This window comes from Momordica charantia, assembly GCF_013281855.1.
Source record: "Momordica charantia cultivar OHB3-1 chromosome 8 unlocalized genomic scaffold, Mcharantia_2.0 BLBB01000008.1, whole genome shotgun sequence".
In the NCBI taxonomy this organism is placed as follows: domain Eukaryota; kingdom Viridiplantae; phylum Streptophyta; class Magnoliopsida; order Cucurbitales; family Cucurbitaceae; genus Momordica; species Momordica charantia.
This window is the reverse complement of record NW_028275166.1, coordinates 32,068,263-32,080,839: the sequence shown is the minus strand read 5'-3', so window position 1 is coordinate 32,080,839 and position 12,577 is coordinate 32,068,263. Positions and strand designations below refer to the sequence as shown.

The 12,577-nt window shown below is 29.5% G+C and overlaps 1 protein-coding gene across 1 annotated transcript; it reads left to right on the top strand.

Moving 5' to 3' along the window:
- The first annotated feature begins 1,659 nt into the window (after window positions 1-1,659).
- LOC111018861 (linoleate 9S-lipoxygenase 6) lies at window positions 1,660-6,848 on the top strand. The gene is made up of 9 exons (XM_088127713.1): window positions 1,660-1,955; window positions 2,644-2,933; window positions 3,007-3,247; window positions 3,637-3,975; window positions 4,144-4,229; window positions 4,315-4,422; window positions 4,519-4,823; window positions 5,019-5,283; window positions 5,910-6,848. Exons 1-9 carry the CDS (start codon window positions 1,700-1,702, stop codon window positions 6,660-6,662), a joined length of 2,643 nt encoding a protein of 880 aa, XP_087983839.1. The 5' UTR covers window positions 1,660-1,699; the 3' UTR covers window positions 6,663-6,848.
- The last annotated feature ends 5,729 nt before the right edge of the window (window positions 6,849-12,577 follow it).

Below are 12,577 nucleotides of genomic sequence, written 5' to 3'. Positions count from 1 at the left end.
GAGATGCTCTCTCCTTTATAATATTCTGTAATATAAAATATTGTGTAATATAAAATATATCGCAGTAGAACTCTCAAGATTGTAGCTCTTGTGATAGTCTCATTTGAACGATTTAGATTTTGATACCATCTTAATAAATTCTACTTCTAAATCAAATTTACAATAAAAATAATAATCTATATCTATTATAAACCACCACTATACACCAACTTGTATCAGGGCGTCTCGAGATGATATGTGATCTTAGGTAAAATTTTGAAACGGAGACTTAATCTGACTATTTTTTTCAGTTGAAATTTATTTGATTAGATTCTTCATTATCCACCGTTTTTGTTTATGTTTTGATTTATCTATACCTATTATTTCTTCTATTATTTTATCATTTTTATTACTTTTACTTCTACTAAAAAAATTTATTGATAACATTTTTTGATATTCAATCCATTTTTGTAGCACATTTTTTTTAGATTCAATAAGTTTTTATATTTTATAAAAGTATTCAACAATATCAAATACATTTTCAAACAAGTAAAAGAAATGAAAAAAAAAACTTAAAATAATAAACTTTGAACCTTTGGTTTCTATTCTAACAATTTGGATTAACAGAATTAAGTTAAAATTAGTATAACCTACTGAATATATTTATGGAAAACTCTTTTTTTCTTAAAAAGAATTTAAAAATTTTAATTGTGAATATATTGAAGGGTCATGTTAATGTTTTTCTTTTTTAATTGGAGTTTGAAAAGTTTTAAACCTACAGAAAAATATAAAAGTACAAATTTTGAAGGTGTCAAGTTAAAATTAGAGTTGAGAGTTCTTTTTTCTATGATTTTAAATATTGAGATCATCCTTTTTTAGGATGGAGTGTGACAAATTTATGGTGAACCAAATTTTCGTGCATATTTACTTGTTAATCAAACAATGTTTCTTCCTTTAAGTTTACATATTTGTAGAGAGCCACCCAATAGTCTCTTTTTCTCTATTGATTGAGTATGTATTGAGGTATTCATGCCTCGTCTTGTAATTTTTTCGTCTTATATCATTTTTTCTTAGTTTGATGGGCTTTAGTCCCATTTTCTTCCTCAAAAATTAAAATCTAGAGAAATTTATATGACAGATTAGATTTTTTTCAGAAGAATTATATTTATTATTAGTTTGTATTTTCAATATTATAAGAACAAAATCCATGGAAAATATATTATTTTATATTCCAAAGTACATTTATAAGTAAAAACTAAATTAAATAGATAACAATATTATATTATATATACTAATATATGAAAAATATGAGGCCTTATAGGATTGGGGTATTGCCTCACTCGCCTATGCCTTAAGTCGGTCCTGACTTGTATAAGAGAGAAATATTTTCGCCTTTTCCAAAATATAAATAAATAAATAAAATTCCAAGACAGGTACCGTGTAATAAAAAACAAAAGATGAAGCATTTGTGGAAATGTGAATAGTGAGGCTTGACGTGTGAGTGTCCACATGTATTAATTATATTTTGAGTTACTGAGAATCTATTTTTATTTTAAATATTATTATCCTTTTAAAAAAAATTTATATTTTGTACTTCCCTTTTTTAGTTATAAAAAAAAAAATTGGATAACAAACTTTTTTTTACCTATAAATACCATACCAAATTCCTCCTTTTCAACCCACTTCTTTACTAGTTTTTCAAAGAGAGGTGAGAGAGAAAATGTTTGGGATTGGGAAGAATATCATAGAGAGCGCCGTGAACACTACCGGCGACCTCGCCGGCTCCGTCATCAATGCCGGCGGCAACATTTTAGGGCGTGTCACCAATATCGGCGGGAAGAAGATCAAAGGGACAGTGGTTCTTATGAGAAGCAATGTTTTGGACTTTACCGAATTCCATTCCACGCTTCTTGATGGCTTCACTGAGCTCTTGGGCGGCGGCGTTTCCTTGCAACTCATCAGTGCCACTCACGCTTGTAACATCTCTCTCTTCTCCATTTCTAATGATTTTTGTTTAATATGGTTGTTTTGAACAACGATATCTCAAGTATTATTCCGAGTATCTCCATAATTCCATAATGGTATTATATTGTCCGCTTTAAACACAGCTATCACAACTTCGTTTTTGCTATCCAAAAGGTGTCGTACAATGGAGATAATTGTCCTATGTTATATACTCATGAAGAAATTTGAGACTTTGTTTGCAAAATCACCTTATAAATCCTATCGGTGTTTTGATGATAACTCTTAGAATCATTATTGATCCCAAAATTTTCAAGTTTTTGGTGATTTAAGGTAGCATTGGAGGTCATGGTCCTATCATGTTATTTTTTCTCCATCTAATATTGATGGTTGCTTGTTGAGCTTCCTATAAATTTTCAAGTACACACTAAGGAATTAAGATATTAAATTTTTTTATACCTTATCCTCTATTGATAATTTATTATGGTACTAGAAAAGGAGGTTATATGTCCGAATTTCTACTTTTGTCAAATTTTTTTTTCCTTAAACTTTTGGGTCGATCGAATAACAACGATAATAATGATTGGAAACGATGAACGAATCTGATCTATCCTATCATTTTTCCTCTCCATCTCTCTCTTCTCTCCGTTTGTAAACAATGAGTTATGAATGTTGTTTTCATGATTATCATGTAATTAACAGCCAACGACTCGCGAGGGAAAGTTGGACAGCGGGCGTTTCTGGAGAGGTGGCTGACTTCAATTCCGCCGTTGTTCGCCGGAGAGTCTGTGTTTCAAGTGAACTTTGATTGGGAAGAGAACTTTGGATTTCCAGGAGCTTTCTTCATAAAAAATGGGCACACCAGTGAGTTCTTCCTCAAGTCTGTAACTCTGGAGGATGTTCCTGGCTTTGGAAGGGTCCATTTTGACTGCAACTCATGGGTTTACCCTTCTCGAAGATACAAGAAAGATCGCATTTTCTTTGCCAACCATGTAACTTAATTTCTTCCCCCTCTCTGTCTCTCCTCAAGATTTATTTGTTTCTAATGGAACTATTCATATGTAGACATGCCTTCCGATCGATACACCGGATTCACTTCGTAAGTATAGAGAGGAGGAGTTGTTGAACCTCAGAGGAGATGGAACAGGAGAGCGGAAAGAATGGGATAGAATTTATGACTATGATGTTTACAACGACCTTTGTGATCCAAGTGGTGGTCCTAACCTTGTTCGTCCTATTCTTGGAGGGAGTGACCAGTACCCTTACCCTCGTAGAGGGAGGACAGGAAGACCATCGGCCAGAAAAGGTAAGATTTGTTTCTTTAAGAATAATATTTAAGTACTTATAGATAAGTAGATATCTCGTACTTACGAACATTAAGACATTCACAACTAGCTAGACATTCACAACTAGCTAAAAAGAGATAATGCATAAAGGAAGAGAGATAAAATATAATATGCAACTGTCGTTTTATTTTAATGGTGGTAAGTAGAAAGATACCTGCTTAACCGTAAACACTTAAATTTTTTTTTCCTTTTAATACACATATTTCAAGTTTTCAAATAGTAATTTATTAATTGCAATTGTATGTGTCAATCTGAGTATAGCATAATTCATTAAGACATAATATATTTTCCCCACAAGTCAGACGTTAGAATCTATAGTAATTTATAAATTGCATTCATCTTTTTATAGATCACAAGTACGAGAGTAGATTGTCAAAGGTGATGAGCTTGAATATTTACGTACCGAGAGACGAAAATTTTGGGCACCTGAAGATGGCGGATTTCCTTGGGAATACATTGAAGGCAGTTTCTACATCTATCCAACCAGGACTTGAATCTATATTTGATTTAACCCCAGGAGAATTTGACAAATTCAAAGAAATAGACGATCTCTTTGAACGAGGGTTTCCCATTCCATTGAATGTTTTTAAGAACCTCACTGAGGACCTCGCCCCACCCCTCTTCAAAGCATTTCTAAGGAGTGATGGTGAAACATTCCTCAAATATCCAACTCCCCAAGTTATCAAAGGTACATATGAAATCTTATTTTGTATCCATCTCATCAAATAATTAATATTCAAGCTTATAGGTTAAGTTATGAATTTTGAAATGTTGAGAATATATAATAAAATGATTTATGGTATTCTTAATAATTACTCATACAATTCTATTGATGGTATATAATAACTTGGAGCAGATAACAAGTTAGGGTGGAAGAGAGATGAAGAATTTGCAAGAGAAATGTTAGCGGGAGTCAATCCTTTAATCATTCGTCGTCTCGAAGTAATCTTAACTTAGCCTATTATCAATTGTCTCTAATAGTATTTCTTTTCTAAGTTTTAATATTAAATTTTAATTACATTTATAGATTTTTCCACCACTGAGCAATCTGGAACCTCATGTTTATGGGAATCAAAACAGTACAATGACTGAAGGACAAATAAAACATGGTTTAGACGGACTCACAGTCGATGAGGTGATTTAGAGGATCTGAATTAAATTTCAAAATTTTAATTACTTTTCTTATGATTTCTCATGAAAATTAATAACAAAAAATAATTGGGTTGGATAGGCAATCAAGCAAAATAAGCTCTACATATTGGATCATCATGATGCACTGATGCCATATCTTAGGAGAATAAATTCAACATCTACAAAAACATATGCCACAAGAACACTCCTGTTTTTGAGAGATGATAGTACTTTGAAGCCATTGGCTATTGAGTTGAGCTTGCCACACCCTCAAGGAGATGAACATGGTGCCATTAGCAAACTTTACTTTCCTGCTGAAGGAGGAGTTGAGAGCACCATTTGGCAACTGGCCAAAGCTTATGTAGCTGTTAATGATAGTGGGTATCATCGACTTAACAGTCACTGGTAAAAATCCTTTAAAACAATTCTCGTTTTCTTCTATGAAATTATAAAAAATGACAATTATCTCCATCGACATAGGTCTTTTGGATGAAACCAAAAACAATGAAGTTGACGATATAATAAAACTGTAGAGAAACTTGGAGTACAAGGATACCGTTGTCCAAAACCAAATCCTAACACATTATATTGAAACTACAGGTTACACACTCATGCAGTACTGGAGCCTTTTGTTATTGCAACCCATCGACAATTGAGTGTACTTCATCCGATCCATAAATTACTTGTTCCTCATTACAAAGACACCATGTTTATAAATGCATCTGCAAGGCAAGTTTTGATCAACGCTGATGGTCTTATTGAATCGACTCATTTTCAATCGAAGTATGCTATGGAGCTGTCCTCTTACATATACAAGGAATGGAAATTCCCCGATGAAGCACTCCCTACTAATCTCATTAAGAGATAAGTTTCTCATCTATCTATCATTTCTATGCTGACCACAATTGAAAAAGTTACAACTCATTATCAATAAAAAGGCCCTTACCTTTTTTTTTTTTGTTGATGATCCAAAAACAGAAATCTGAAAACAAAGGATTTAATGAAAATAGAGTTGTTTTCAGTGTTTTCAAATATGTATTTGGTAGCCGATTTGAAAATTGAATATCTGTTTAAAAAATTGTTCAATGTGTTTAGTTGTATATTGGTAAACTAGTGGTAGTTACCAATGAAATATTTAATTAAATCTAAAATAGTATTAATTGATTATTATCATATATGTCATAAATTTTGTATAATTATTATTTGCAACATATATATTCTATAATATATTACATTTTTACATTTTTTAGTGTTAACAAAAATTAAATGAGTTTATAACACATATATATAAAAAAATTTATCTAATTTATTGCTGTAATTCTACATCTTAACGTTTAAAATTCAAAATTTCAAAACACTGAAAACGTAAAAGATGTTGTTTTTAAAATTTTTAGTGTTTAGATCACATAATAGTTTGAAAAACTGGCCTAAGTGTTTTCCTAATATATCATAAATATATTAACTTTCTTTGTCTTTTGGCATTTGTCTAGAGGAGTAGCAATTGAGGACTCAAGCTCTCCCCATGGAGTTCGACTTCTAATAGACGATTACCCCTTTGCTGTTGATGGGCTCGAGATTTGGTCAGCCATCAAAACATGGGTCACAGATTACTGCTCTCTCTACTACAAAGACGACGACGCAATTCGAAATGATGTCGAGCTCCAATCTTGGTGGAAAGAACTCAGAGAAAAAGGTCATGCAGACAAGAAAGACGAGCCATGGTGGCCCAAAATGCAAACTTTTTCAGAGTTAATCGAATCATGCACCATAATCATATGGATTTCTTCAGCCCTTCACGCAGCAGTCAATTTTGGGCAATACCCTTATGGAGGCTACGTTCCCAACAGACCAACCACAAGCAGAAGATTCATGCCAGAAGTAGGCACTGCAGAGTACAAAGAAGTTGAATCAAACCCTGAAAAGGCCTTTCTAAGAACAATCAGCTCGCAAATAGTGGCTCTTCTTGGCCTCTCGATAATTGAAATATTGTCGAAGCACGCTTCTGACGAGGTCTATCTCGGGCAAAGAGCCAGCATTGAGTGGACATCGGACAAAACTGCAATTGAAGCCTTTGAGAAATTTGGGAAAGAGCTGTTTGAAATTGAGGATAGAATTATGCGAAGGAATCAAGATGTGAACTTGAAGAATCGAGCTGGGCCTGTTAATATGCCTTACACTTTGCTTGTTCCATCGAGTACTGAGGGACTCACTGGGAGAGGAATTCCCAACAGTATCTCAATATAAATGAATAAGTGTTTCGTGTGGGAGCTCTCTTATTGTAATTTGAAGGTCACAAATTACATTCTAAGCTGCCCATTTTGGAGAGAATAATGACCATGTTTATGCTTTTGATTAGCCTTTAGAATAATGCAGAAGGTTATGTTTTAATAAAAGTTGTGTTTTAATTATAATAATACTCAATTACCATCCCGCAAGAGCTTGACAAAAGTATTTAGGATATCATTTCGAGCGTATTAATATTTATGAGTTCTATCTTAAAACCAATTACAAATGAGAGTAGTTTCATTGGTGCCTATTTTTGGTTCATTGTCTTGGTCGGAACTTATTTTTGGATCAGATATTTAGTTTCAACTTTTGGACTACTCTTATCCCATATTAATATTGTTATTGAAATAGTTCTATCTCAAAACCAAATGACTATGAGTATATGGTTGAAAAAGTATAGTGAAAAGAGTCATGATCTTACCAATTGATTTTAAGATGGAAGTCTATGAATATTAATATAGTATCAAGAGTCCAAAAACTCAAACTAGCATCGGATAGAAAAAAAATACAGCCAAGATTGATTTAAATTTTATTGAGCACAAAGAAGCACTTTACATTAAAAAAAAAAAAAACGTGTTTTTATTTATAACTTGCAAATGGCCTGTTTTGCCATTTTTTTTAAAGTGCCTTAGTCAAGGATTCTAGACATTAATTGTGTGCGAAAGAAAAGTGCGAAAAAAAAATCATCTAAAGTATAATAAAATTAAATAAGCATTTAAATTTGAGGTTATCATATAAATGGCATAAAATAATATATAGCAAAAAGTTTATATTTACACAATAATATTATTTCTAATCAAATTCAGATTACTTTAAGAAAAAGGTCAAATTTATACTATATTTAAAAGAATGAAAAATTATAATATTTTTAAAAATGATATTAAATTTATGTTAGTGTGTAAAATTACCTTTAAATTTTTTAATTTTCTAAGTTTCATTTAAAGAGTATAATAATTATAAATGAGAATGTAGTAATCTATACCTTGAGTCCTTTTAATTTAGCTGCCCTCAAATAAACATAAAAATGATTCCATAGTACTGGAAATTAAATCAATTACTGTTGTCGTAAGTTATTTTATACCTTTTGAACTCAAAAGAAATTATTATATATTATATATGGGAGTATTACTCAAAATTTTAAATTTCAATGTCAATAAAAATATTCAAAATTAGAATAATAATATATGTGTATAGATGAAATATTTCTAAAAATTTAAATAGATAATTAAAAAATTTTAATTATCAAATAAATATTTCACGCTTTTTAAATGAGTAAAGGTATTAATATTAAGAAATAAGTCCATATTTAATTAATATTCTTTTGTAATTTGGCTATTTTAAAATTTAAAATATTATAGAAATATCGATTATTTTTATGTCAATGTCTAACTATAACCACTTGTAGTTCAATACATTTAGACATATATTTCTAGTTAAGATATCGTGAATTCGAATATCTACTTATACCAAAAAATTCTATGGGACGAAAATTTAATAAGCTGGTGTCTGCGCTCAACAACTTAGAAATAATAATTTGGCATGTTTTATATGCTCCATCTTATCCTTTTGGCATTTCAAGACATCTGAGATTTCTAGATGATGAGATTGCAAAGTCAATACTATATATATTTTTGTTTAATATTGGAAACAACAAGAGAAAGAATTAATAGTTTTTAATTATTTGAGAACCTATTTAAAATGTGAATCATGTGAGATGCTAGGGATCTCTATCTACGGAGAGATCTTTAATTTTTTTTAAAAAAATAACAATAATCTTTTTTTTAATGTTTTAGGCTAAAATACAAAAATATTTTTAAATATTATCTTTAATTATTTTAAAAAATACCTCTATTATTTTAAAAGTTTTAATACTATTTTTAACTTTCCATAGATATAAAAAATATATTAGTTGAACAAAACATCTATAGTATTTTGAATGGAAAGTTAACATAGCAGAATTTGAAACGACATGAAAATAATATATATGTGTGGAATAATTAGTTGACACTACAACAAATTTGACTTTTAATGATAATTAAACAAACAAGGACGGACTTATCAAAAATGAAATTTGTTTTGTAGCACCAACATTTAATGATGATGCTTTTATGGTCGGTAGTTAGTATAATGATGCTTTGATAATCTTTTTTTTTTCTCTTTAGGATAATATGGGAAATTGGAGATTCGGACTCACGATCTATTAGCTAGAAATATGTATCTTAACTAGTTGAATTATGCTTTAGGTTGACAAGTCCTCTGTTAACGTATTGGTTTCATTCCTATCTTAAAAAGTATGTTTCATGTTATTAATTAATATATGATCCAATAAATATATATATCACATCGAAACTAATCATGTAAAATATACCAATAATTGTAAAGTGAATCATAAGGGTGTATTTGGGAGTAATTTTGGAATGACCAAAAATCACTTTTGTCATTATCAAAATCACTTTTCTTATCATTATTGACAAATTATAAAATTGATTTTAGGAAAGTTTAAAATCACTTTAAATTGATTTTTAAAGTATCACTTGAATGATGATTTTGGAAAATAAATTCTATTTAAATTTTTTTTTTTCAAAATCACTAATTCTACCCTCACTCTCACACACACGATGATAAAAATGAGTTGACTTTTTAAGTTATTTATATATCTTAATACTATTAAAATTTTAATTTGAATAACCATCTCTTGCTACATGGTTTCAATATATTAAACACATCAAGAGAAAATAAATTCATAATTATATGATAGCCAGCCAACATGAACATAGGTTAACGGTAATTGACATGTACCACTTCTCTTTCGAGATCGGAGATTCGATCCTTATATCCCCAATTATTGTACTAATAAGATTCATAATTATATCAGAAGTTTGGGTATGACAAATTAATAACTTCCCCCAAGTGGTCTTTGCAATTATATATTTATTTAAACATAATAAAAATAAAACATTTTTATTAATTATTTTTCCTCATAAAAAATAGATGTTTTGAAAGTAAGTAAATACAAGTGTGTTGTGTCGAGCACAACTAACACTCTTTCATTCGAACAATTGAGAAGATTTATCATGGCACACAATTATTCCATTCTATTTTTTTTCATTTGGATTGCTTGCAAGTAAATTGAACCTTAAAATTTGTTTAAATTTAAAAATTTGGAAGATGTAATTGTCAAGGTCCCATTAAGGATTTTATTTTTAGTTATCAATGTTTAAAGACCATCCTCTAACTTACCGATCACAACTTCTCTTGGTATGTTTTGTCACTTTTTTGTTAAACACATTTAATATTTCAACTAAATTTCAAATGAAAAAAGAGTTTTTAAAAAGCTACTTTTCTTTTTCTGTGTTTCTAATTTCCAAAATTTGACTAGATTTTAAAACATTTGTAGAAAATAAAAGTATTTCTAGGAGGTGTGTTGTTGTAATAATGAATTTGTACATTTACGGAAAGTTTTTGTAACTTTCTTTAAAATGGATCACTTCTGTTACCGATAAGATGTGGGGAAAGAAAACAATTGCAAATTTCAAAACTCAACAAATTAGGTCGTTTTATCTTTTAATTTCTCTATTTTTCAACTTTATCTCCTTCTTTTTTATTTATTATTCTAAATATATCTTGGAATAAAGATCGATCATAATACTAATATATGTTTATATTGTTTGATTCAATTGAATGTCGATCTAGAAATTGCTTGAATGATGAATCTGTTGAGAATGACAAAGTGCATTGACAAAAGGTAAAATAAATATTTTAAATAGTTTTAGAAAAAACGTTTTATTTCTTTTTAATTATTTGAACGTTACAAAATTAATTAATTAATTTTGTTTTGTAACGTTTTAATTAATAAAGCTAAAACGTTTTTACTTTTCTCTTTTTAAAATCAAATCAAGTTTGCTTATGCACCCGAGAAAAGGTGATGAGTTTTTGACGAAATTGAGCGTGTTCTTCGATTTCATCCGGCTCCGGCGAGTGCACGTCTCACTTTTGAGTTGTGTTAACCTTGGAGAGCAACCGGCGTACATACGATTTAGCACCGTAGTCGTATTAAAATTGCTTTCAAGACAACAATCGTCGTCTAATTTCTGGATCAGTTCCTCCATAATCTTTCCAGTAAATTGCGCTAGTTTAAAAAAACTAAAACACAGGTTAGAAAAATGATTCATTTGAAAGGCGTCGACTCCTTTCTTATTGATGGCACTATTACACTCAATTAGTTAATCTGATGATTGGTTATTGTAAAACTTATTGTGAAAATTTTAAGTTTAAGGGACAATACGCCAAGCATGAGAGAGAAATATTTTCACCATTTTCAAGAAAGAAAATTCCAATTCAATTGTTAAAAGCCGAACAAATAAAAAAAACAAAAAAAGCTATTAAAAATTAAAATTCCAAGACACCGCTAGCCATGTAATAAAAAACAAAAGATGAAGCATTTGTGAAAATGTCAATCGTGAGGCTTGACGGTGTGAGTGTCCACACGTGAGATTTCTAGATGATGAGATTTAATTTTTTTTAAAAATAATAATAATTTTTTTGGAATGTTTTATGCTAAAATACAAAAATGTTTCTAAATGTTGTCTTTTATTTTAAAAATACCCCTATTATTTTAAAAGTTTTAATACTACCTTTAACTTTTAATAAAGAGATAAAAAAATATATATTTTAGTTGAACAAAACATCTATTAATATTTTGAATGGAAAATTAACATAGCAGTATTTGAAACAACATAAAAATAACATGTATGCGTAAACAATTAATTGACACTACAACAAATTTGACTTTTAATGATAACTAGTATTCTAACACGTGCTTTGTACATTGTATCTCAATTTTATTTTATCATATATTAATATTAATTTATTTTAAAAAGAATTGAGCATCAATCAAATATTATAGTATAAACAAAATACTATAATATTTGATAGGTATTTTAAAGTATAAGTATAATTTAAAATTCAATAATATAATTCAAGCTTTTTAAACGTTCAATGAGTAAATATTAAAATAAGATTACTAAAAAAATTATTTTAAAAAAATATATAAACCATTGCAAACTTGAAATTTCAATGATGGCTTATTTTGAGAAGATGTTATCGAGAGGAATGCGATAGGTCAAGAAAGCTCTCATCCAATTAATAGCTAACTTGGTTTTTCAGGGGATTGATTGTTGTTATTCTCTCCAGAATTAAACCTAAAACTTAAAAAAAAAAAAAAAAGCTTGACCTAAATATATATAGCCATACCCAAAAATACTTGGCCCCAATTTCATATCCAAATGTTTCATCTTCTCGCAAGCAATACAATTCTGCATTATCTTTGTTGTATTTTGCTTTGCTAAAAGAAAGAAAAAAAGATTTGTTACTAAATAAAGATACATTAAAATGAACTTTGTACCTTTACTTCATGTAATATTCAAAACATATAATGATATAACAATTGACAAAGTAGAATAAACAATGATGAAATTAGAATATATAAAATAGAAAAAAACGAAGTAAACAATAATAATTTTAGTTGAAAATAAGAAAATGAAAATTCATGTATTTATCTACGTTTTAGTTATGTTCTCCCACCCTTCCAAATTTTATTTTTTTTTTCTCTCACATAAACTTTCTCCCTCCTCTACCTTAAAACTCTCTTCCCCACCTCATCAAAATTTCATCTCTCATTAATTTTCTTCTCGTTATCTCCATCTCTCCTACCTCTTTACCCATATAAATCCCTCCTCTTTTTTAAGTCTCTCTTAATGCTCTCTCCCCACGACCACCTTCTATATTCTCCTTTAATTGGGTTCAAACCCTTTCAATCATCTCTTACTTATTTTATAAGACTTTTTTTTTTTTTAACAACATGTAGGGGTGGA

Excerpts from the sequence above, each read along its gene's own strand:
- LOC111018861 (XM_088127713.1), top strand. The coding sequence starts at position 1,700 with ATGTTTGGGATTGGGAAGAATATCATAGAGAGCGCCGTGAACACTACC. Across the intron at positions 3,248-3,636 it reads AAGACCATCGGCCAGAAAAG|ATCACAAGTACGAGAGTAGA; the intron begins GTAAGATTTGTT and ends ATCTTTTTATAG. Across the intron at positions 4,423-4,518 it reads ACGGACTCACAGTCGATGAG|GCAATCAAGCAAAATAAGCT; the intron begins GTGATTTAGAGG and ends TGGGTTGGATAG.